Source organism: Rhodnius prolixus, unplaced genomic scaffold (assembly GCF_049639745.1).
Source record: "Rhodnius prolixus isolate KJV_2025 unplaced genomic scaffold, Rpr scaffold_12, whole genome shotgun sequence".
Classification (NCBI taxonomy): domain Eukaryota; kingdom Metazoa; phylum Arthropoda; class Insecta; order Hemiptera; family Reduviidae; genus Rhodnius; species Rhodnius prolixus.
The window spans coordinates 8,953,244-8,980,560 of record NW_027411635.1 but is presented as its reverse complement, the minus strand read 5'-3'; the positions used below and the strand labels follow the sequence as shown (position 1 = coordinate 8,980,560).

Here is a 27,317-nt window from a genome sequence, read left to right as displayed (position 1 = left end):
TGCATAAATAATGCATTTTATTTCCAAATAAAAAACCTCTGTGAAAATTCTGCATCAACAATAATTTTTTCGTAAGAATTTTGGCTCATGCTTTTCTGTGATACATAGTGCATGTATTTACAAAATAATAGAAATAGAAAATATATGGAAGAAATATAAGTAAAGAATTCAAGTTTATGAAATTATCTGGCGCCTAAGAAAAATTACCGTGGCAGGCATTTAATGAGTGCGATTTGTTCCATCATTTTTTTGACGTAGGCCTATTTGTTTTTCCTCGAAGTTTCATAGAGCCTACTAATGGCTTACTTTTTGATAGTGGAGTGAACACAACGCAATCAGTGGAAAGCAAGTGGCTCATATATAATAGTAAGAAAAAATAAGGACACTGATCTAAGAAACCATAAAAAGTATTATAAAGCAGAGCATAATGGCTGTTTCTGCCCTGTACGCGTTCTCTCGAGAGCACATTAAGGACCTCTTTTTGACTTAATGTTCTCCAAAAAGCAATCCGTGGAAAGTAAACTGCTCTGAAATCCACCATGTCTCAAGCTTAGCTTAGCCCGGGACCATGGTTAATAATTCAATCAGACCAGTCTTTCTTGGAAATAATGATCAAGAAGTGGCATTTAAAATATTTCTAGATAAGTTTGACAAAGACTGTAGGATGCTGCACCGAGAGGTTTTTGATGGGACAATCGACTTTAAGTTGTCAATTTATTCCAAAAGATATTTGCCTCTGAGTCGTACATAAGTTATGTTTATATTTGTTTAAAGTTTTTATGTTTTGGAAGTGAAAGTTTCAAATTTCTGATCTCCTAAGGTTCACTTGAAGCTTTTTGTGACAACCATATTGAGATGTAATCCACAATTTTCGTTAATGGTCCTGCGTTTAAGAATGAAACAACACGTACTTAAAAACCTTCAAAATAATGCTTTACTCATTTAACTCCCACTATCTAAGATTAAATGAAAAATCCATTTTAAATGCTTAGGGCTAGGGCATCTTCTGCTTTGGTTTATTACAGTGATGAGTCTTAAAATTAATAGGTATTATAGTGTTATTATGAATGATAACTGGTCGACCATCGTGCGAGATAATTTTTGATCCAGAAAATGGTACGCCGGAAATCATAGCCGGACTTTGCTGCACGACATCACTCCTGTAACATAACAGTTTAAAGTATATACTGGATCCATAAATTTATCAGTTAATTGAAGAATTAGTCAGTGAGTTTACGCAGTGGGCTATACTATATGTTTGTGAAAGAAAATTGAGTCCACTAGTGAGTGGGTCAGTCCTTAGAAGTGGATGTTTAGTCCAATTCCAACAACTTTCAGGTTCTACAGTATAATGGTTACATATTATTATTACCTTATGGCTAAAGGCGGTGGTGACATACTTCTGCTTGGTAAAATAGTCCTTGGGGATAGGTTGGTTAGACCAGTCGGGGTCACCTGTAGTCTTATAGGTCCACTTGTCTGGTTAGACATGCACACTCCTTTGTTGGTGAACAAAGGTCTTATCGTAGACTTAATCACAGGCGCTGCACCGTTTATTTGCAGCGTAGAACATTTCTTGTCCAAATTATCTACGTTCAGTCGTACTACAGCTCCACTATTACTACCTGCAATTATAATTAATAACGTCATACCTACAGAAGTATTCATTTACCTAACATTATACAAGCAAAGAATTGAGGGCGGGACCATGCATTTTGCTGACTCTCAATAAGAACAAGGTAACAAGGTTAAGTTACTCACACAAACTGTTACTTTGCAGGAAAGATGGAGTGCCAGCAGAATGTTGACCAGTAGTGGCAACCGTCTGCGTTATGGTCACGCCTTGACTAGCTAACTGATTGATAGCCGCAGTTTCTTGCAATTTCAATGATGGATATTGACGAAATAGATTAATTGGTCTCTTTACGATCTGCTGATGCACCGGCCTGCAAAGAATATTTTTTTTTTTGTTTTTGTTTAGATAATGGTTGATTTCTTGACTTTTTTTCCAAAGAGACTGATAAAGAAAAATTTCCTACAAACACTACTTACAATGTCTCCAACTGGATTTTCCTACGTTTGCCATCGCTGTCACAAATATCTACAATTTTTTCCGTGGGAACTCTACCTAAACATATACAAGTAAAAATGAAAATGATTTGACAAGTACACGCTTGACTTTCTCTTAATTCATTTCACAAAATCCTAGCAAATATTTTCTTAAAACTTGGAATATTTACTAAATGATGAACACCACAAAATTAATAAAATGTAATGTCAGAAGCAAGAAATGTCAGCTCCCTCGAAATTTCTATGAAATTACTTTTACTGGTAAAAGGTTTTAAATGAAATTCAAACACAAACTCATGAACCATGATATAGTTTTTAATTAATCAAAATAGAAAATCGGCTTGGTTGTAATATTTTTTTTTCTGCGAGGGTAAGGATAACGTAAAAATTTAATATTGGCAAAACGGACCTTCGAAGAAAGAACTCGAATCGGAAAGTTCTCCTTCGAAAGAACTCTTCAGCAACATAAAGATTATGATTTGATGATGCTTTTCGGCAAATCGTTTCAGTCAAAAAAATACATTTCCATTGATGATGCAATCGGAGATTTACAAGCCGGAATATCTAATAAACTCAAGGAGAAAAATAACCAACGCTGTTCAACCATAATCCTTTTTCCAACCATAGATTCCGAAACTAATCTGCTCATATGACTCAAAAATCAATTCACAAAAGAATACTAATATAGGGCCCAATATATAGTGATATCTCCTCAAGCACATCCCACTAAGAAATCCCGAACCAAGAGTCTGAAAAATATGTTCGTGAAAGGCCTTATCATCAGACCTGCCCAAGCGTCTAATCAGCATTTTACACTGCACAGACTACTCATCGATTGTATGTATTGTATATGCTCTGAGTCTTTAGTTAACCAGGAGATGTTAAATAGACCATTATGGATTGCGGTAGCAGTGAGCCGCTGAGTCATTCCCACCATACATATTTCGTTCTCATTAAAACAATAGCCGGAAGCTAGACAGTTAGACATATGCCCAAAGTACCTACTGCAGGTCCGGTTCCAATAAAGGGGAGAGAAGTGCTTAGATTGGCAAACATATCTACCTTATTTCTCGATATATCTATATAAAATTGCATGCAGACTAGAATATCATCCTTCCCAGAAGATACTTCAGACAAAAACACCTTTTGAAGTTACTTACGCTTATCCTCCTTGACTGTGACTGCCAGCTGACTTTTACCAGACAATGATAACGGTTCCACTTTAATTGCCTGCAATTTTAGAAGAAAATGTTTGGGTTTCAATAAGGAACTCTACAATAGCAGTTAATGCAATAATTCAGAAGGATGCCAATACTTACACCTCTGCAAATGCCACCTGTATTAAAATCCTTTTTTTTAAAAATCAAACCACCATCTCTAGTCACTACCTGATAAACATTGCAGAATTAAATCAAGTGAATACTCTACAAATCAAAATTATCATTAACCAAGATTTTCTCAAGAAACATTACAGAAAGGCATGTAACTTTGGTTTGTTAAATTTTACTGAGAAAAGACATTTTTAAAAAATGATAATTCGTTTTTCAACCAAAATCTCATCAGAAAGAACTTGAAAAAGTTAAATTTGACAGATAGCTCATTGAGCGATTGGAGTGATAGTGATATCATTTTTTTACTTTCTTTTGAGTTAAACGTCCGAGTTTCGAGTATTCATTGCTGAGAAATTATCGAGATTTAAGCAATTCCATTTTTTGCCCCCATTCTCAAATAGATTTAAGTACTCATGCAACAGTAAAAATACTGAAGATATTTTGAATAAGGAACCCTGCACAATTCTAGAAAAAAATGAAATTAATATTTAATGACAAACTCACGCCTATGCATTAGTTCTTGGGATTTTGCACGTTTGGGTTATATTAGATCTGAAGATGAATGTTGGACCAATACAAGATAGATTCTTCGAGCTATAGAATAAAGAAATAAGTAACACTTTCCCACTTGGTCTAATAATTTTTGATGAAAAGAGAGGACTGGGCTTTCATCAATAAAATTAATTTAGGTTTTTTTATACGACATTGCAATAAAAAGATAGCAATATGTTGTTTACACTGCCCAAAATTTATGGCCAATGTCCATTAACAAAACCAAATTAAAGCAATTAAAAAAAGATATTCTTTTTAGATTCAAGATGGAGTTAAGTTGAAAAGACGTATAAATAAGAAGCCATACAAAGGCCCTACTAGAAGTTCCACTTACTATCGATGGATTTTCGAGAAGTGCCGGACTAAATGGTGGGCTTCGTTTCAATTTAATGATGCCCGGCTTCACGATTACCCATTTAAGAGATGTGTCAATAGTTTCAAAGATCAATCTATTTTTGAAAAATCTGAAACAAAAACATGCTTATAATGAAACACTATAGATTGGTTTAGATTAGATTCCAAGGATAAACTTAATTCCAAGGTTTACCTATTTAACCATAGATTCGCTGTTTCTAGATTTCTAAAGGAATGGTAGAGTTCAGGGAATACAGGATCCTGAACGGCGAGGACATCCTGTTTGAATTCGACTATAGGCAGATATCCAATGCCTGGAGTCAAGCATAACAAAGCAAGCTTAGGTAGACCGTCCGAGCCGTACATCTCATCCTTCAATTGATGTTCTTCCAAACGGATTAGCTGCAAACAAACATATTATTTAGTGGTGGATTTGAACACAACACATGCTTGCTAGCTGATCCCCTTGAATAAATTTATTGTAACTTATTATTGTATAATAAAATTTGTGTATGCATAAATTTAAAATGTTCTCAAATCAAGAAGAAACACACAGTACACATGAATATTGTACTGATGTTACATTGCTAACGCATGCTCTTAGTTCTCCTTAATATATGCTGTTAATATGCACCGGTACTTATCTGGTATACAACAGCAGCAAGGCTAAGCTCCTCATAATATGGGTGGTATTGCTCTAAAAATTATACTGACTTGCAGCACTGAAGGGTGACCTTATAGTTCCTTATATAATTAATACAATTCCTTAGGTGATAGATCTGTATTTTGCACCAGTCGGGGCATATTTCGGTCCTTTTATAATGGTAACAGGTCTGTACTTTGTACTGAGTGGAGGTTGTTAAGAGCTTTAATATTTTGCAGATGGTAATCTGTTCTTGAAGAATATTACAGGCAGGCAAATGGTTCCCATTAATATAGAAATATAAAAATTACTTACATCACCCTCCAACTCTGTGTCGATCTTGTCTTTGAACGGAAGATGTGAAGGTACAACATTAACTTCCTTATCCTTGGATGCTTTTGAACGGCAGCTTAACCGTTTCTTTTTAAAAATTGCTTTCTCAAACTGATCACTAGTATCAGACATATTATCAGTGATTTTTGGGGTTTCAGAATCACCTTGTGATAATCTACGCTTATCATGAATATCACTTTTCCTGGACTGATGTTCCACTGGGGATACGCTTCTTTCCACTTTTGAATTCCTCGAATAGGACTTGATCATTGGTTGCTTCAATACTGATTTGATCGTTTGAGCTGGTACACGAATGCTTTTTCGAACTTCCTGAAAATAAGGAAGCGCTATGATTAAGCATAATAAGCCTCGAACGACTGAAAATGCTACAAAAGTTAAAAGTTTTGGGAAGTTTTATTAGAAGATGAAGCTAAATTTAACCTTATTTAGCTTCTTTTTTTTTTTTTTTTAAAGAAGATTAATTCTGAATTTAGTGTGAAAAAAACCTTTTAAAAACTTTCAAACATGAGGGGTTAGTGCTTTTGCGCAAGTGCTTTTTTAGATAATGGATCAACCTGTCTATGGATAAGTTACGTGTTGTCTAAATACTAGTATCACCACCACAAAGACTGGAGCCCAAAATACTTAATCAAATTGTTTTTATCCATATTTTATTTTCTTCCAAACTCCACTGTCACGTAGCAAGATATAAAATTATTTTTACTGTAAGTTAATTTTTATTTACAATAATATTTTTTGTTTATTGCCACTTAATTAAACTTAACAGTTAATTAGCGTTTATTTAATTTGCTATCATTCTTCCTTTTTTTTTGTGCGTCTCCGAGCTTCTATTTTGAAGAATAATTTAAAGCAAAGGGCGGAGACATTGGGAATCTTTAAAAAATTTAAATTGTATTAGGACAACGTTCCCAGGCATAGCACTGCTATAAAGGAATCATTGCTCAATCAATCATAAATGATTCAATAACCAGTTCAGTTATCAGACTCGAATCAAATTGATCACATTTCTTTATGAAAACTGTGATCAAACAAAAACGGGAAAGAATTCATCCTGTTTTTTTTACCACAACTTTGGCCCATTAAATATTTACATGTTTAAAAAGTTTATTTAAGCTGAAACAATTTAAAAAGATTAGTTTTCCGGATATTTTTGTAACTATGAATCAGTAAAACACGGAAAAGCACTTTTCTTCAGATTTCTAAAAGTCAATTTGTAAATAAAGATTTATAAAAAATTGCCCTTTTGTATTTACAATCTTTTTCAGCACAAACCATTAATTATAACAGCAATTAGTTTGAAAATTTTAGTTACACACTGTGTATATGAAATAAATAGTAAGAATTGATTAGAGACTCTGCTAGTGGTCATTAAACTTTACCTTTTTATCATCTTCAGAGTGTATTTGCAAGACCAATTCATTTGTAGGCTCCAATTTAGAAGGCTCATGTTTCATTGTGATTCCTTCTGGCCATTTATGGCCATTAGCATCTTCGGGATCAGATTCAGTATCGGGTTCAACTTTTATAGGCACCTAAAAGCAGAAAGTATCTTATATGAACATTGTGTGACAAAGACAAAGCAGAGCCACAATATATCTAGCGTGAGACCAGTGTGGTTCTTTACATTCCCCTCTAGCCACATCTAAGAACTACTCTAAGACAACGTACTAAAGACCTGTACATAGGCAGTTGCACTTAGTTCTCAAGCTGCAAATCTAGTCGTAACACGCAATGTAATCTTTTATACACCACTGCTATGTAAAATGATGACACCGACCATAACATAATATATGACAGAAATCGAAGTAGCATCTTTCAAGATGCTAAATTATTGCGAAAAATTACAAAAATTATAGGTAATTTGAAGAATTGTCTGAAATAAAACATTATACAAGCTACAAGTGTTTTCTTGACGGTGAAGGAAATTGAACAGTTAAAATACTCAAAACAGTTAATAAACAAAAAAGTGCCTCTATTGCACAGCATCGGGTAAGTAATATGACTGATAAGACGACGTATATGTACACCTCATTCATGAAAATAGGTTCACGCGTTTAGCCGCTACGTTGTTTACAAAAAGAGTAACAACAACAAGAAAAAGAATTTCAGAACATGCCGTTTTTGTCCATTTTTTAGCAACGTTTTCTTCGAAATCTATTTGATCTGTGTTATAAAAAACAAAATCACTTATAAACGAGGATACACCCACTACATTTAAAGAAAATTTGGGAATTTGATCTTTTATAGAAAGAGAAAACAAAATTTGTCAATGTTAAATGTTTTTCAACATTACGCTTTTTCGTGCAGTTTTTAACGATCAACCCTGTTTAATAACAAATTTATTAATTGAATATATTATGTACATCAGCAGGATAGAATACTACAATACTACAGCAGTGTACAGCCTAAATGTAGGTGCAGAAATTGGCGCGAACGACTACTACTCTCTCCATCATCACTATTTCATTCTTTCTTATCTTCTTCTTAAGCGTTTATCTTATAGAATTTTTTTTCTTAAAAACTTCCTTTTTAAAACTTTATTTGATGTCGAAACTTTTTCTTTATTTGCATCGAATTAAAGTAATGACAATTTTTTCAGGCGGGCTTTACATCCAACTACCAATTAGGTGTCGTGGATGGAGGCGACTAGCATCGAATTATTTCAGCATATTAGCGCAAGCCAGAAGTTTAAGCACCTTAAGCAATCACGATTACTCTGAAGACAGTCATCATCACTTCATTTTCTGCATCTCAACCACAACTCCAGCTGCCAATTGTAACACTGCCCACATTCCATGGATAATTTGTCATTTTTTTGTGTGTGTAAATTTGTAAACAAAGACTGCTTATTATTATTATTATTGTTAAGTTTAAGCTCTATGTAATGTTCTAATTTCTAGTATTAATTTTTTAGAACGAACAATTTGTGAGGGATAATTAAATATAAATCTTGGTAAATCCATACAGGGTAGAGCTCCAACAGTTTTTTTAAGTACATGTAAGATACTTACTGCAGGTTCTGGAGGCAGATGGTCTTCAATGTCGATATCCTCAGTGCTGTCATCTTCAACTTGAATATATACATTTTCTACCTGTAAAAAGTAAATGATATTGACTCTTTAAGGCAAGATCATTCAGTCTTAAATCATGGAGTCAGTTCAGGATAAAAATTTTGAAGTTCCCCTTAATATTTCAAGGGTGAGGTCAAATGAAAATCGTTAAAATAATACGAAAAATCGAAATGGGCGACATCAGCCTTTAAGTTGTCTGCATGTTTCAAAAGTGTGGATAACATCTCAGCAATGTTAAATATAAGTCATCTTTCCGCAAACCACACCATGCCAAGATTAGCATCTGACAACTTAATAAAAGTAACGTGTGAATGCAAGTGAATTGTCATTCTTGGACGAAACTGTGATGCCTTCCTTGCTCGAAACCAGAACCTCCTACTATCAACTTTGTTTTGGGGAGGTTAATAGCATGGAAGGTTATGCTGATTCTCTTTCAGGACGAAAAAGGCATTACTTGGAGCATTATACGCTTTGCAGGTCTACTAAAGTGCCTCATCGGTTTTCTTACGCTACTATGGTGGACGTTGAAGTCAGTGCTTCTCCATCTTCCCGACCCCATTTAATTTTCCTGACAAACCTTTCCTAATCGACTGGTTTCTTTTTCTAGATTCTTTTTGTGTAGTCGGGAAGCGGAACTAATGCACAATAGTACCCATGAAGACCAGAGACATCACTAGCCCTGGAAAAAGTGCCTCCCCTCACGCAGTGGAATCTCATATACTCGAATTCCTTTTATAAGCCCTGTATGTAGTATGTGGATATTTTAGGTAACGTCGTACGAGCATTTCTTGGAAAACCAAATTACCAGTTAAGGCGCTCCACTCCCCCGCCCCAAACGAGCACATAATGATACTGATAATAATAAAAATTACAACATTCATTTGACTTAATTTAGTATAGAAGTTGTGAAACTAAACAATTTTCTGACTGGGAAGCAGTTTAGAGAATAAGTATTATACAGTATGTGTAATTACGGACTTCAAAGCATTTTAGAGTGATGTAGTCCAAAACCCTAAATAGATTGTAAATCTGTAAAATGTCCAGCCTTGGTAGTTGTTTAGAACACAATCTGTAGTACTGTACGTTGTTCAGAATTAGGAACAGTATGAAGTATACTGTATTAGCTCCCCTTATAGTATTACTAAACAGGTGTTTACTAAATATATTGTACTTCATGGGAATATAAGACACAACCTACCGTATTGGACTTGTAAACTTCCTTCTTGTCAAATTCTGAAAGTGGCTTTCTTTCCTTGCGTCCAAATTTGTCTTTGACCATAAAAAGTTTCATTTTGATGTAAGAATTCGTACAAGATAAAACATTGTTCTCTAGTTCGCATTTCCGTTTGGCCAGAAACGTTTCCGAACGATTCCTTACGTTATATTCGATAGGTGTCCCATAAGTTCGAGCTGAAAATCGTTTAGTGTCATACAGGTAGACTTCATTTGAGTATTCTGGATTTAACATCATTCCTGTCATCAATTTATGTGGAAGATATCTTGTGGTCTTCTCTGGTCTCCAGATGAATGCGTTGTTTTTCAATCTGTTGAAAATAAAAGAAGAAATATCAATCCGCAACTTGATAATGTTCAGATTTGAAGCATAAAGAGGATTTGCACTGATGTCAGACGAGACCAAAATGAAACTCAAAACAATATGATGTTCTTTCATTTTTCATTTTACTATTCAAAAATGATGCCTGTCTTGCCTATGGCTTACTGCTGAAAATATAGACCATAAAAAATAAACTAAGAAACTTTCTATAATTAGAAACCAACTATTTCATGCTCTTCCTATAGAAAATAGATGAGAACTGTAAGTTAGGTCAGGGAAAAGCTCTAAATTAAAGTTTTCCATTCTGGTGTTAGATGTGAGCAGCCTTACAATGTCTTTTTGAAAGATATGATTTTTTTTTTATTAACCAGAGAGGAATATTTCTCCCATAACGGAGAGTTAAGTTCTATGTAATCTACAACCTTCTAAAGCCTAGTCATAATTTCCTATTTTCCCTCAAATATTTCTCTTCGGAACAAACTTAAAGCTACACTGGTAGGCCTGATCTAATCTATTCTTTTGTTTGTTCAAACTGTCCAAAATAAACCCAACTTTTTCATCGTAAGCAAATAATTGGGAGTAGGGTTTTTGAAGAAGTATTTAATAATTTTAAGTTGTAGAAGTGCGCCAACCTGTTCGCAAATTGAGATTTATAATGGAACGGGATACGCTTAATTCACTTGTTAGTGTTCTGGGATGCAAAGATCCACTTCTATAGCTGGCGTCAGAAGTGCTGAACCTAAGGATAGAGGACCACGCTTACTTTCCACGTTGTAGTCACCCTCTCTAAATATTTCAACAGCCCGCGTAGTAAAAAGACCTTCCCTCATTCGTCTGGCGTTATAGTTTTTCCATTAAAAATATTTTCACAAGCTGATACAAGCATAGATTGGAAATGAATGAAGCATCTACTACGGAATTGTTTTTAAAATTGGTTAATAGTACAAAAAACGTATGAGCATTCGGAGAAAACGACGCGCAAACTTTTCTCTCAATCCGAGAACATCCTCACCGACAGATCCAGGAGACGCAGAGACAATTGTATTTATCGTGAATTCCACACCAAATAAAGACATCAGCCAGCGTACGACGATGCTTGATCATGTCAGCACAAAATGCTAATCGTCTCTTGATGATCTGCTTTTTAATGGATTCACCTCTGAAGTTGGTGTAAGATTTCGAATCACATTTCTGCAACAAAAATAAAATTAACTATCAGTGGAAGGTGAAAAATCCTGTAATAGCTACATTGGTGGGGAATAGTGTAAGAGGGCAGTAGTGATATATATGAACTATTAAAATAATATAAATTGGGAGAGCTGATTTGAAAGAAAATACTGCCTTCTATTTCCTAAAGATAATAAGTTGGAAGAGAACAATGAAAATGATATTTATATTAATAATTGTAATATTAAAAGCGGAAATCTAAAGGGGTGGGGGTCGCCACCAATACTCAGAATACTAAATATTAGACTGTAAAATATTCTTACATTTACAATTAATGCATTAGTACAAAAACATACAATAAGGAGGTCTAGACCAGAAAAGAATAACTAAAAGACTTTTAGTTTTATCTTCATAACTAGATACAGAGTTACATTAGAACGTGCTTGACTTTACTGTACAATTTTTGTACCTTTACAATTACAACGCAGATTCATACTTAGACAATTTAACACGGCTATGGATTTAACAGCGGACTAACAATATTTATTCTCTTTGTAGAATTATGACACTGACAATTAGAGGCTTTGTTTGGTCTTAGCCTTAGATTGACAGTGTTCCTTCTCTCTACCATTAAAACACTCGCTGACTCATAGATATAGATTCGCGACTACACTAGAGGAGAATGGTCGTTAAAATTCAATGTTACCATTTTTCCAAATTAATTCAAGTGGGCTAGAATTGTCGTTTTGTGTCTAACAGAAATTTGGGGGCCCTTAGATTTCAGACCATTGGCATCAACTTATGTGGACATACAGAACTACAGCCCCCAGTCGATTCTTAACGAATTTATTTCAGTCGAATAAAAAAAATTAATACATACAAATGGACATATAGAATATGCCGATATTCACAAAATCATATAACGTCATTTATGTCACTGAGAAAGAGTGGGACCGTGGAATAAGAACAAAATTAAGAATTTGCATTACTACTTGATCCATGATGGTTTTCGACCCACTTACCGGTTGCGGTTCTGGCAAAGCAGTTTCTTGCTCTGCTGCCTCCGAAGGCGTCCCGGTGGGACACATCTCTCGGCCCAGGAGTACGTTGTTTCGAAACCTTGTCGGTAACTTCTTTTCCCGTTTTGACTTGTCCACTGTGTTCATGATTTCCACTCGATCTTCAGATCGAATGATCGTCTGATGCCAGGTCATCTCTTCCTTGGCCAGAACTATGTCACTTAACTGGTCAGCCTGCAACCACAAACAATGTACGAATTTTAGGTAAAATTTATCATTCTTAAAGTGGTCGTCCTTATTGAACAACAATGGACGTCATATAAAACAGGGCTAAGCGTCTGTTCCAGAAAAGGTATAGTTTACAATGTCTTAAAATTTCATGACGTTAAAATGTTTTTAAGTACAGAGAGTTTGCTAAAAGCAAATTTATAAGTGCAGAAATCAAGTATTTTCCTTTCGAATACTCTTAAGGCATTGGCAATGGCAGCAGTGAATGTACACCCTATGGTCAAACGCTTGTGAGAGGGAAATGAGGTTACATTCAGTGTTTGCGAATACTTTTTAAGAGTATTTAATCCAGATCTAGAAAACTTTCCAAACTTTTCGAGTTTATCATTAATGAAGTTTAGTTAATGAGCTAAACATAATCACACGATTTTAACTCAAACAAATCTTACAACTCAGGGAAAGGATTAGCTCAGTGTTCAGCGTATACTGGATTCCAACGGGATACTTTCGAAACCAGTTTCTGCCCTTAGATTTTTTAATTTCTAGGAGCAGGTCACTGTCTGTTGACGGAGAGTGCTGTCTGTAACGAGAGGATACAGTCCGGAGGCCAGCAGTAAACTGATAAAGCTCTGTGCGCAGTCAATAAATAATAATAAAAAATCTTACAACTCACCTTCAAGACATTGTTTTCGTAAACTTCACGATTGTTGCATTTACAATCAAACATACATGCTATTCGGCCACAATGTAGCGGAAATTGCATCTTGTTATTCAGACTATTACAAATGCATCCCTTAATACAGTATTCATTGCCACAACAGCTTCTAGTCTCCACTTTCACTGAATTTGTGTCACTTTCATCGATTATCGAGACGTTTATTAATCTTCTCAATTCCCTTACAATTTTAGAATTGGACTTGGGTTGTTTCTCCTGTAACAATGGAATAAAGAATTAACAATTCTGCGCTGGTATTAAAGAGCACAATAGTTAATGAAAAAAAGGAAAAAAAAAAGGGTCAGCAGAACTTACATCTCAACTGATCTCACCACAATTCATGCTGACCAACTTCTCTTACTCAATCCACCTGATAAGCTCTTGTACATGAGAGGAGAGTAAAGTTTCAATTACTGGCCAAAATACCGAGGTAGATGTTACTCAATTAATTACGAAGGTATTTTTTTTTTTTTTTAATATGGAATCAAAATTCAACTACATCAAGTGTCCTAATACAGAAAAATCTGGTGTGAATAAAATACCACATCGATTTTTGACCAAAAAATTACTGCAGACTTTTGGCACCTACTCTAAATACACACAGCAAAAAAATTAAAGGGCCACTGGAAAAAGCCCACAGTACAACCTGTTTAGAAGATTAAGGCTGACAACACTTTGTTATTAGTGCAGGGAGGAGTGTTAATAATGATGGGGAAAAGAAGGTATGCCAATTTATAAGATAAATTTTTACAAAAGACAAAATTTGCTAAAATTGTGCAAAAATTTAAAAAAAGTTAATACAGAAAAATTTGATTTTTTTTTATTGTGTGCTCAGTTTCTCGTATTGCCACTGTGAGCTTGAATAACAACATGCATCCGTCTTGGCATGCTCATTATTATGCACCTGATGTTTTGTTGTGGAATTCTTTCCCATTCTTCTCTTAGGACTTGTTACAGCTTTTGTAATGTCCGTGGCGAATCAGGACGATTGCGAATGTTTTGCCCAACTGGTCCCATAAATGTTCAATCGGATTCAAAACCAGGCTATAAGCTAGCAGCCGAAAGTCTGAATGTTATTGGCATTTATGAACTCACGTACCACATTTGCAGTATTAGGGCTGGCTCCATCATGTATGAAAATGAATTGATCTCCACCAGTAAGTGCTCTTCCGCGGACGTGGATTCGTAACACTTCATTGATGTCAAAGTTCCATTCGCAAACACAACCAAGTCACTTTTGACGGTGAAAGAAATTCCTGCCCAAACCAAAATTGATCCGCCGCCAAATGGTAACGTTGGTTGTAGTGCACAAGGGAGAAAACGTTCGTTTCCTCTTCTTCAAATTCTCATTCTCCATCATTTCTGTACAGAGTAAATTTGGAATCATCAGAGGAGAAAACTTTTTCTATAGCCCGATGTGCCAATTGCAATGGTCCCTGGCAAACAGATGTCTGGCGATTTTGTGCCTTCTGGTCAATCGTGGCACTCTTATCGGGTATTTGGAACGTAGGCAACCTTCCCTTAACCGATTACGAACAGTTTGAGCAAAAATCACCTGAGGTTCCTGTGGCACGCCTGAGGTCACTTTGAACAGCAAGTGAGGTGGTTTGGCGATTTCTGAGGGCTTGTAACCGCAAGAATCGGTCCTCATTTAATGAAGTGGATCTTGGCTGGCCGTGCCCTGGTCGTCTCGTGAATCCTCCTGTCTCCTGGTATCTCCCCCATAATCGCAGGATTACAGAATGACTCACTCCCAATCGCCAGCCTACTTCCTAGGCCTTCCTCAATTAATGTTATAGCCCTCATTGATTGAGTGCACTCATTGACGTGGAAGAACGACAATACAAAGTGGCCCTTTAATTTTTTTGCCGTGTACATAATTTGAACTTCCAGCGATTTTTCTTTTTTGAGTAATTGTGGATACATACATACATATACACACTCAAACTCTCACACTCAAATTTATAAAAATCACTGTTTGTACTCACGTGGCCTCAAAACTGATATATCTGCTGAAAACTCAAAATCGAAAATCAACTCGAATAAAATACTTTCTCTTACTTAGTAGATTAAGAAAAGTAAAAATCTAGCGTGAATATTTACACGACTTTCTCTAACTGCAATGCTTAAAGTTCTACCTCACAAATTTCTTCTTCAAACTTCAATTAATGACTTCAATTATGATACAGTAAATGATACTTATGAGTGGGAGTGCGACACCTATACAATAACAGTCAATTTCAAGACATTAATGGCGAACAACTAGGCAGAGTTTTATTTAAAGTTCGTCCCCAAATTTGCAAAAAAACGCAAATGAAGTTTTGTATCAGCATTCAGTCCCATACTTTACAAACACTCAGACGTATATCTTTTATTACCTTTCATAATTTTGTAAAATTTTCGCAAAACTCCGAATTTTTACGAATTGTTCAATATAGGATTGTTGCAATGAATCATTCTTCTAAAACTGCACATTTTAAATTTTCATCATCATTATACAGAGTCAATGAATTAGGCCCAAGCAATTTGCTAAAATGCTATTTTAAAGAGAAGAGTAACCTCCCCTCTACATAAAAATGAATTTTCATTGGAAAATGTTTCAAATAAAAGTCTACATACTATATGTAATCAGTATACCAAGATAAAGGAAATTGTAGGCACAATTATGGCAGTGAACGCATTCATTGGAGTAAGATACATATTTTGCGTTACCTTTTTAATTTTTTTAGGTGATTCTGTGGTTTTAGGTAGATAGAGCGGATCGTAAGGAATATCCTTAAACGCTAACTTCTCCTCAACATAGTCCAGTATTTTGTTTACTACGTCAGTGACCTGTAATAAAAACAGAAGAACGCTTATAACTTGTATAGCTGAGAGTTCGAGGTATCTCTCCAGTTGCCAGTATTTTACTGGCCTACACCACAACTTAACAAGGGATCTGGCCAGCTTTAGTTTTGTGATCAGCAAACAGTGCCAGTCGAATAAAAAGGGTCTAATGTGACTGAGAGTTTCAGTTCTTAAGCCCGTCCTGTACGGTTTGAAACCATACCTGCGGATCCACATCTTCCCTAGAGTTAGACATTGGTATTGTTTGAGCTAGTCTATCGTAAGCTAACTTTTGATCCCAATTTTTAACAGCATTTACAATCTCCTTGGACACTACAGGAACAACAATGCGGGTCAGTATCGATTTCTGGAACAAAAGCGTGTTATCTGCAGTGGTTGTTTTTAAAATTCTAGGTTTATAGTTAATGCAAACTACCATTTGTACCTGAGTTGTAAACACGGCTGATGCAGCGATCGTGGCCATTCTTTCACTGATCACCTTATCGTTCCCATTGAGTAACGCTAAATTATCGGCAGCAATTTTACTCAGATATCGTCGCCTACCAATGGTCAATATCATCCCCAGGCTAAATTGCCTACAATTGCATAGATAGGTGTTTAATTTGGTGCAATTGTGCAAGACTGGTATGAGACTTGGCAAGAAATTGTTTGGCGCTTCAAATTCCCTCGGGATGCAATCGTTTTCAGAGTCGGCTACATTTGTCAACAATCTAGGTCTTTTTATGTCCACCTGCAAATTAACACAAAATTACTTTAGCATAAACTAGAAATATTAAAATGTCAGAAAAGGAAAGAAGAAAATATCTTTCAGATTTTTTTTTTTTATTTTTCTTACTTCTTTCAGGGTTCATCAAACCTTTTTTCATTTCTATAATTCATTCAGGGAACAAATAGACGTTTTTTACTTCTTTTCAAAAAAGTTTTATGAGACGGTTTTTGTTTAATTTTTTTGAGATTATGCTTTATTTGTGAATAGATCATGTAGCTTCCTCATTTAGTATAGTAAATCTCGCCTTATGAATTGATGAAAAAAGAAAAACTGTAAGAGAAAAACAAAAGTGATTTAACACTTCTAGCGCCAGCTGTAGAAGTGAACATTAGTATAAGAAAATTTTCAAGAGAATTAGGCGACATCTCGCCACCAGCAGTTCAGTTTCTCAGAATTATTCCACATCAACTTAACGGCTATACTTCATGCTGCACACCTCACTTGAAGTCCGAAAAAACTTTTATTCAAAACCACCGAGCAATATTCTTTTTATCAGGCGAGACCTGCAAAGCTAAAATGCATTGTGGTACTGGTTTCGATTCCCGGTCTTGGCCTTGGATTTTATTTAATGGTTAAATGAGAAATAGTAAAGTACGTTTGCTATTCGCCTCCATCCACGACAAGTAAATCGTAGTTGGACGTTAAGCCCCGCCTGAAAAAATAGGCGATTACTTTACTTTACCTTTATTCTTTTTATCAAGTGAATCAATTACTTGCGAATGATAAGAGTGGTTTACTGCAGGCTATCCGAGCTAACAATACATAAGATTAGGATAACTAGCTATATATAATCGTCTCCGAAGAGAAAGATTTGAGAAAAAAGTGATGCTGTTCGTGTGGTGTTATTAGTAGACCATTCATTTTAAACTGGTTGCTGAGGATCATGCGATTCCACGTCGACTTCACTCAATGAGAACACGTTCTCACCGTTTTTGTTGAAAAATATCCCTGGCAGTAATATCTCTAATTTATTATCCAAGAGGTTAATAATAATAAAAAAGTACTTTTGGGAAGGCATTGCAGGGCCATGTTGTATGAGAAGATTTGAATTTATAGCTTTTCCCTAACTGAGCGTACAGTTCAGACCTGACATCTGATGCTCTTCCGCTTCAAGATCTACTTGTTACCTGTAAAAGAATTTATACAAATACGAACTTCGAGTAAACAGAACTTTTGGAGATTACTGCCTGCAAGAAAGGAAAGAGTATGATATGTAGGCTTACAAATCGGTTTATAGCGTAGCAAATGATGGCTTACGTTTCCAGCAGTACGCTTAATAGCTTTCATCTCAATAAACAGCCTGGCAATGCCCTCTGACACCTTTATTACAACTTATATCTTATTCATAGATTCCACTCCCAGAACCTCTCAGAGTCGTTAATTTGTTGAATAAAAAGTGATAAGCATTTTTTGTATAGTCATAAAATGCAGAATACCTCAAACATGTCCTCGTGATCAAGGCTGAAGTCATGTATCAGCTGAACATTCTCTTTCAGATCCTGGTTCTGGAAGTCAGTCTGTGATTCCTTTGATCTTTTTACCGAAGACTTAGCTGCTACCTGTGGGAGTTTCAAATTTCTGGCACTTTTTGTGATCATATCGTCATCTTTGATCCCGTTCACTACTTGGATTGGACGTCCCTGGACCCATATGTACCTGTAAATAAGAAGATCTTTTGAAAATAATACAATGATCCAGTGGGTGCTGAGTTTTACTCTACCTCCATTCCCAGCCTATCCTACGCCTTCAGCTAACGCAGAGTACATAATAATTAGAATATGTCGAGGTTCTTGGCAAATATCTACCAGCTCCAGCTGATGGCCCGGAGCTTTGAGACCTGCTCTGTATTGATAGCTAGTCAGAGCACATTCACTGCAGCCTTTTTTTACACACACAGCAGCCAGTGTGTGTTCAGCTTCTTCAGCTAGTCCCCTCTCGCCCCATCCAATACCTTATGTAAGAAATACCCTAAGATGTAGCCAAGGTTTAAGGGAAGATATAAGCCAGCTTTAGTAAGAAGTACATATCTGTATTATTGAATGCGTTCTATTCATGACCAATCTGTTCAATCACCTTCTAAGATCCCCAGCTTCTTCAGGTGTCCGCCACCTGAACCTACAAGCTCCTGTGATGAGTGTTACCAAAGATTACTAAAATCAGTGATTGAATAATATAGCTCAGGTATGGGACGCTGCAACCTTCATAGTCTGTTTATTATGTTACAAAATATGGGGAGAATTTAACTGTGACGCACCTTGGGTTACTGTTTTGAGAATTCCTATGAGCAGCTCTTGTTAGTTTCGGTGATAACTCTTGTATCTTCTCCAAATTTTCATGTTTGATTGTGATCTCTTCAAAATCATGTCTATCCTGAACTGCTTCAGGACTCTTTACTAGACCAATTTGTTTCAAGTTCACTTCACAATCTACATCAAGCGGACTAGATTCACAATTAACGTTATTTCTCTGGAGAGAAGTGTTTACAATGGTTTGCGATACAGTTGGTGGACTCTGGCGATGTTTCAACTTCTCAGCTGCATGTAGGGTTGGTATTTCATAGCTGATGTTGAGCGTAGAATTGTTTTTCAGAAACTCATCCAACGCATCGCTTTCAAATACACTATTCTTCACTTTACAGTCGAATAGTTTGCCTGTAATATCTTCTGAAGGAATATCTTCTTGGACCTGAAAGAAGAATTAAACACGTGAGCTTATAAACGTATAAACAAATATAGACGTTTGAAAAAGCTTGTTTTATTTAAATTTGTTTCTAATATTTTCTCCATTTTTCTCTTAATACTATTGAGGCATTTTAAGTGGTACTACAAAGCATGCCGCCTTAGTGAAGAAGCTTCATTCGCCGGTAGATGAGTAATTTAGATCTGACCGGTCAAAGAGACCTCTCTACAGATTAGCTGGACACCCTATTACGAATTAGCACGTGTCGCAGGAACCTTTATGCTCTAACCATCGTCCCATAACATTTGACCTGTTGAAAGTATCATTGGGTCTGTAGTGCACAATAATATCTTTGATTTTGAGAGCATGCATTTTTATTACACTCCTGTCCGGTTACGGACTACCTTCTATCAGCAAGCAGTGTAGTACGAGACTGTAATGTAAGTAAGACCGTAAAGTAGAAATCTCTACACCAAACTGATTAAACTTCCTCTGATGATGGATGAAAGTCTGAAACCGATCAGAGATACCATAAACATACGTGCTACGACTTATAAAATCAAAGATTTAATCTCATTTTTCTAACTCTGTTAGTTAAAGCCTCCGGGTACCTTTATGGAGGGTATCCCTAATATAAGGGGGAGTTGGCCTTGATAGAGCGGTGACTGTAGTAAACCAAGCGGTACTCGCAGATAACTTTAAAAGGTACCAGCTACAAGTTGGTTCGATTGATGTTTTGTTAAGGCCTTTTATTCCTTAATGTAATATCATCCGCATATAGCGTAATATTTACATTTTTTTTTAATGACATAATTAAGTTGAAACAATACAAAAGAGGACCATAAAGTGAACCCTAGGGAAAACCCGAATTAACTGTTTTCAAATTAGATCTTTCTTCATTGTGCAAGTCACTAACTGCTTCGGGCATTAATGATCTGAAAAATACCTTGACAATAGAATTGAGAGCGAGAGATATCGCACTCACACTCACGGAACATAAAAGGCCTTTAAAAAGAATACACACACCAACACCCACACATTTACATCCAATAAAAAAGCAAGTCAATAATTAAAAGTGTACAACGAAGTTTTTTTTTTTTAAAAAAAACCTACCTCCACTTTAGTTACCACAAGCTTTTCTTCTTTGGGATTTGCTACATCCGTTTTATCTTTTTCACATTTTACACCCATGTCCTGTAATTTTGCAATTACTGACATATTGTCTTCCTCAGGCAGCTGATTATTTAAGAAATTCTCTGCCATTTTCTCTAGTATCTGCTTAGTCAATTCATTATTATCATCATTGTTTTTGTTATTACTATTATTTGTTTTAACAGATTTATTATAAGATGTGAATAACTTATTACGCCAACCTTTAATCTTTGTTATATCTGTAGTTTTAGTTGGTATTATCTCATTATCATCATCATCATCATTATTATTATTATTATTCGTATTATTAATAACAATAGGTGTATTATGATCTATAATCTTTAACCTATTCCAATAGTTCGTCTCTAAATTTGTATACTCAGCCATATCTTTTTCAGTTTTGAATGTAAGAAAAGCGATTCCGTCGATACATTCCAGCTCTTCTTTCCCAGTTGTAATAAATTTCGTAGAAATTTTATGACTGTGACTACTATTACTATCATTATTTTTATTATTATTATTTTGAACAATACTAGTATTAGAATTAAATAAACTATTATAAAATTGATAGTAGCTATATTTAAATTCTAACAAATCATATTTACAATTTTTCACCAGCAACAATTTTGCACAAATACTAGCTGATTCTAACAAACGTTCATAGAAGATTCCATCTTTATAACATGAGAAAAATATATTCAACTGTTCTGTTAATATTCTAACCCATTCGAGATCCCATGCTTTACAACAGTCCATATTTAAAACATTTAATAATTCCAGATACAATTCAATCGATTGATTTCCTAGCAATAGATATGTATCTATTAGACAATTTTCACATAAACAGTTATTACGGTACACGTTTAATTTTATTATTGTATTAGTTCTAGGATTATTCAGTCTATTTTTATTACAATGTTTATCAGTGATTCTCTCAGTGGTAGTTCTATTAATTATAGGTTGACGATTGTTAATTCTATTGTAACTATTAAATAGATAATTAAATTTTCTTCCAGTAAAATGATTAACACTATTCAAATGTATAAAAGATGGCCCAATATTAAAGGTTACCGTCATCTCTTGTACACTTAAAAAACTATCACTTTTTATATTTAGCCTATTATTCATCGAATTTAGATCATCTTTTTTTAAAATAATATCATCTAGAAATTCCCTGATATATTCATTATTTTTAATTGGATTCTTGTTCGAATGGCCATTGTTACCAATTTGGTATTCACCAATAAACCTATCCTTAAGTCGTTCTTTATTTTGCAGATTTTTATTCATATATTTCTTGGGTGACGAACCTGTGAAAACAGAACAGTTATAATTAAAAATATGGTCAAAATATATATTAATAAACTTTTAATTAGTCCCACGGTATTTAACCAGATATGGTTTAATTCAATATTTTATAGAAGGTAGATTTTATAAATTGTATCGGCATTATAGAAACATGCTTCTAGTTTCACAATAGCGTGTAGAAGGGACAAAATAATCAATGGCAAAGGTGAATTAGGCAAATAGACTTTCCAGTTATTAAGCTTTTGGAAAATATTTTTGTGAGTTGGGAAATACTTGAGAAACCGCTTTTGGCCCTAGCAACTAGCAATAGATATGTACCTATTAGACAATTTTCACATAAACAGTTATTACGGTATACGTTTAATTTTAATATTGTATTTCATTGTTGATATTTTATCTTTCATTCACTAATTAAACGTTACAAGTTCATCTTTCACTTTTTGTCATCATTTCAACTATCTCGCCCTTTGAGAAAGATGTCCGTTTTCGTATATCAATCAGGAGTATAATGTAAATCAGTCCAGCAGTTTCATGTAAAATTTTCGCATTTACCGACGTACCTGGTTTTAAATGAAGTAAATAAAAAATGCATTTTTAGTTGACATCATAATCCAGATAAACAACCTTCCACAAAACATACACTCAGTAAAAAAGTCTCTGAACACCCAATGTTGAATTGAACTATTAGGTGCAATCAATGTAAATATAATTACTCAGCCGATGCCAAAACGTAACTTTTTTTATTTAATTTTTAACCATTTTAGAGGCAATAAATTAATCCAGAGCTGTTAATTGGCATTTTACTAATTTGGGAACCACTAAATCGCTAACAATAAAGTTCCCGAACACTTATGTAAATACTCTTATATTGCAAAGTAGGAACCTTTGGACCTGATAGTTTGGACACTAATACCTTGATCTGAGTATGAAGCACTTATTTAGTTTCGCCCCACATGAGAAGCTATTATTAATCTCCATAAAAAAAGCAAATCTATTCGCGAAATAGGAAATTTTTTTTGAGAAACCACCAGGGACGATTCATTACATAATTGCTCACTACAGAGAGTCAACAACAGATCTCGTTCTGGTCGCCCAGAAAAGTTGAACCGCAACCAACTTCTCACGGAAATTAATAGCAACCCATCAACAAGTACTCCATAAATAACAGGTATTCTTCAACGGGACTATAATGTTTCAGTTACAAAACTTTTCGAAACACTTTAAAAAAAACATAATTTGCATGGGTCGCACGCCTAAAAAGAAACCGTATATCAGTAAGAATAACAAGGAAAAACGCCTTGAATTTGCAAAGGAATACTTAAATAAGTCAGAAAATGTTTGGGGGACAGTTATTTTCACGGATGAGAGCAAGTTCAACGTATCAGAGTCCGATGATAAAAAAGTATGGCGTAAACCTGGGGTACATTTAAAACTAAAAAACATGTTGCCGACGGTAAAACATGGAGGTAGCGGTGCGCATGTTTGGGGTTGTTGTTAGTGGAGCCAGGCTGGAGTTGGCAATGTACATATTATAGAAGAAATCAAGGATCAAAATGTTAACAAAGACATTTTGAAGAAAAAATGTAATTCCCAGCGTAATTAAACTCGGCCTAGAAAGCACTTTCCGTTTCCAACAAGATAATGATCTCAAACATATGGCGAGAAAGACACAAGAGCAGCTGCTTTATAACGCTCTAACTCCACAGCTTCGGACTTCACCTAAATCACCTGATTTGAACCCAATTCAACATTTATGGTCCCATATTAGAAGGAACTTGAAAAAATTAGAAACCAAAATCAACTGAAAGAAAAACTTTTACGGGATTGGTCTGATATACCCCCGACTGTGACAAAAACATTGGTCTAATCCACGAAAAATCGTTTGTTAGCAGTTATAAGGAATAAAAGCGGCCACACAGATTACTGACGTTTTGTTCTGCTAAAGTTTCATTTAAAACAAACCGGTGTTCGGATACTTAATTAGCACATAGTTTAATTCAATATATGTAATAACTAATATATTAGGAATTGATAATATTTACAAAATGGAAATAACTGTAAAAATACTGGTTCAATTTACATTTACTGTTAGCACAAATCGGAATCCTTTGTTTTATAGCCAAATTGCAACAGCGTCATTAGTTCGTCGTCCGCTAAGGTAATAAAATAAAAATGATAACATTTAGTATTTCCATTCATTATGTTTAAAGTACAATAACATAAATACAGCAGACATATACATTGTACTCCCTCTGATAAATAAATGACTTACCTGTCGTAATGTAAGAATATATGTGTAGATATTGTACTAAGGGGGAATTTCTTCGGTTCCCTTAAAAATCTGGATAGTGTTCTGTTAATGGCGATTTAAAGACATCTTTTAATTCCGCCCAATACAGAACCGTCTACCAAGACGATGTAAATTATACAGCTTTAACGAGTTTCTGGCGTTTAAACCCCAAAATAGATCTTGTACATTGTAGTGCTTAGCAATAGGAGCATGCTTGAGGTTAACCTTAATAAAGGTAGAATAATTTAGGAAACATCCTTTTTTTGTTGGAGTATTTTTGATACTTTGTATTTTCTTTCTGTAGATCACTTAGACATGCGCTGCTCTTCAGCAATACACATTATACATTGCACATGGGTACACATAATACAAATGTGTACATATACATACGTGTTATAATGTGATATTTTGACAAACAAAAATTTTGTTTTATACAAATAAGTGAACTTATTAAAACAGGTATTGCTGCCCAAACAGTATTTTAAAATAAATTAGAATGATCTCAGTTAAAATATAAAAAAAAGTGTAGTCCCAAAAAAGTAAACAAAATCAAATGGAGTAAACCTGTTTTTCTATTCAATGATAAGACAGGTCTTCTGAAAAATGAAAATTCCTTTCCGTATTATTATTATATTTCCTTAATGGGGACGTCACGAGCATATAATAAATTACCGTGTAATTAGTTAAAACTTAGTCGAAGTGAATCTTAATGAAGGTGTAGATCTGTATATCATATTGAAATTAAAGTTATTGAGGGGCTAGAGCAGTGATCGGCAACCTATGACTCCCGGGACACCATGACCCACTGGGAAAATTTTAGTGAACCAGTAAACAATTCTTAATTCTTGCTAACGAATTAAAGTGTGCTTGTATTGAGATGTGTCGCAAAAATGTGATGAAATTCTATTATTACGCAGCGGGTAAACGTTTCAACTTGTTCTTTTCTACAACCATTTTATGATATCTTTCTAGTTATAAATAAGGATTTGATGAAAATAAACTTTTAATTATCTGTATAAGATATATTGAATTATCCCATCTGTAATTTTTTTCTTATTTTCTGTACTCTTAGACAATATGTAATCTAAAATAAAAGTAATGTGACCAACCAGCAAAATTTTTGTTGCCGACCACTGGGCTAGAGTAATTTATCTTAATATCTGGTAATAAACAGGGCGTTTTGGGGCGCTAATGACCTTAGCAGTCGATGCGCAAAAAAAAAAAAAAAACGGCGTTTTTTTTTTTTTTTTTACAGAAAATGAGCAGTTTAAAATCAATGGTTGTTTCCCACAATACATATGGTAGATTGTACACTATTGAGTCACGCCTGTCGTTTCCTCGGTTTAAAAACTAGGTTGATTATTTTTTAATAGGTATCACATCAGTATATTGTACGGGCTTGAGATTAGTTTAGAATATAAGGTGGATCCACGTTAATATTACACAGTGGTAGATCCGGACAATGTACTGAGATGGGGAAAGTATAGTTCTATCTAAAATAGAGCTCTACAGCATTACCTATGAATCTCTTGTACTGTATCCAGGACATATTGAGGCACCTGTCCGTCGCACTGATCGCGAGTGGATCAGTTTCTGGTAGTACAGCAATACTGTCGCGACACATCTCTGAAGACTCCCAGTCCATTTTACCTGAAACCTTCAAATCCATAATATCTATTGTACGATCTAAGCACAAGAAATAGTACATTTGACGCAGTACTAGTACTGTATTATGTAATGATTCGGCCATCTTCATAACATTGAACGCATAAAAAGGAAATTTTGGGCAGTGGCACATGAATATACACTTAAAAGGCGGCTACCACTATATTTACTGCCTAATTTCTACCAAACATGCCTTTTAACAAAAGAATTGGGATAAGTGATGGTAGGTTACATTTTCTGGCAAAATCCTTCGATAAACTGTCTATGGCTGAATCGTGATCAAACAGCACTTCCGACTGGAGTAACAAAGCAATTTGAAAAATCAATTTTAAAAGTTTTCTTGAGTCATGAAAGAATAATTAATGACAAATTTTTGACAGAATTTATGTAGGTGTCTTTAGTATCAACAACAATCTAGAAATAACCGATGTTTTACAGTCTTGACAATCGTGATCAAGTTAGTTCCAGAATGATAACTCTCGCCTACAACTATCCGGTCTGATTCAGCAAAAAACTTAAGATCTTGTAGAATATTGTTCATCGTTTTTGGTGACTGAATCATTGATCTAGGAGGAAGAAAAATTATTGCCAATTTCATACATAACTTTTATTTTTTCCAAGCTTTCAACCAAAGCACTTCAGGGCTTATATTTATAGATGTGTTTTTTACATTTTTAACATAAAGGTTTAAAGTACCTAAACAGAAGAAACATCAACTTTTGAGCCCCGAAGATGTCCCTTGGTTGAAAGCTTAGACAAAAATAATAATACAAAATTTTGAATGAAATTGGCAATAATTTCTCTTCCTATTAAGATCTTCAGGCAACCTGTTACACCCACTACCTTGTCAAGCTAGTTTCATTGGTCCACGGCAATTATGTATCACATAAAATAATCAATACCTTCACCGAAGCTGAAACTGGAGTGCTGAATTTTTTGATTTTTTTTTTAAAAAAAGGTAACGGTATAAAATATAACGTATGGGTACAAGACACAACAGCTGGCAGAAAGATGGCTTGCAACGGTCAATCACAACGGACTATATTTAAAATAATAAAAAAAGACCTTTAAAGGGTGATAAAAGAATTTTCATTTTACAAAATGGTTACATTTTCTAGACACGCAGTTGGATAGAATTTATTCAAACAAGTCAAAGCTTCATCCATTTTTTTTCGATATCCTAAAAACGGTCATTATTTGTTTACATATCCCATAATAAGTATTAGACCCAAAACTCACCAAGTATTTGGTTCAACCTTCATTCTTGCGTAATCATTTTGTCTTTCTGGATTTCCGTTTTAAAAGAAAATTGGGATTATGAAACCACTCACATTCATATTCTTTTCAATATAACTTCACTAGAGCAGCAATAATTTTAATAAAATATTGTCATAAAAAATTAAGCAGTATGAAATGATTCTAAGTATAACTCAGAATTTAATTTTAAAACTTTTTTCCGGATATTTCGAAAAATATCAGATAACTTCAGTTTTCAACCTATTGGATGAACATCGCTTCCCTACAAACACCAATATCCGTCCTAACTTT

General features: G+C 34.7%; 1 protein-coding gene across 3 annotated transcripts; it reads right to left on the bottom strand.

The window, feature by feature from the left end:
- LOC141461693 (uncharacterized) lies at positions 1–27,317 on the bottom strand. Of its 3 annotated transcripts, none has more exons than XM_074142932.1 (23): positions 27,009–27,317; positions 25,623–25,754; positions 20,468–21,816; positions 18,930–19,360; positions 18,112–18,331; positions 16,331–16,636; positions 16,109–16,252; positions 15,772–15,891; positions 13,018–13,275; positions 12,120–12,350; positions 10,943–11,121; positions 9,574–9,919; positions 8,316–8,396; positions 6,684–6,836; positions 5,266–5,613; positions 4,501–4,709; positions 4,288–4,417; positions 3,390–3,458; positions 3,231–3,300; positions 2,053–2,128; positions 1,762–1,946; positions 1,373–1,625; positions 1–1,160 (listed from the first exon to the last, which is right to left on the bottom strand). In XM_074142932.1, the coding sequence occupies exons 2-23, from the start codon at positions 25,747–25,749 to the stop codon at positions 995–997; spliced, it is 5,451 nt and encodes a 1,816-aa protein (XP_073999033.1). In that variant the 5' UTR covers positions 25,750–25,754; positions 27,009–27,317; the 3' UTR covers positions 1–994. The 3 variants fall into 3 exon arrangements, with proteins under 3 accessions (XP_073999033.1, XP_073999034.1, XP_073999035.1); XM_074142933.1 differs by having other exon boundaries at positions 25,623–25,761; positions 27,009–27,306; XM_074142934.1 differs by lacking the exon at positions 27,009–27,317 and adding an exon at positions 23,895–23,967 and having other exon boundaries at positions 25,623–25,755.

What these genes read in the sequence shown, in the direction of transcription:
- LOC141461693 (XM_074142932.1), bottom strand. Translation starts at nt 25,749, where the DNA reads ATGGACTGGGAGTCTTCAGAGATGTGTCGCGACAGTATTGCTGTACTA. An exon ending in AAGTTTACAAGTCCAATACG is followed by an intron (nt 8,397 to 9,573) that starts GTAGGTTGTGTC and finishes TACTTTTTACAG; the next exon opens with GTAGAAAATGTATATATTCA. An exon ending in CAGGTGGCATTTGCAGAGGT is followed by an intron (nt 3,301 to 3,389) that starts GTAAGTATTGGC and finishes CTAAAATTGCAG; the next exon opens with GCAATTAAAGTGGAACCGTT.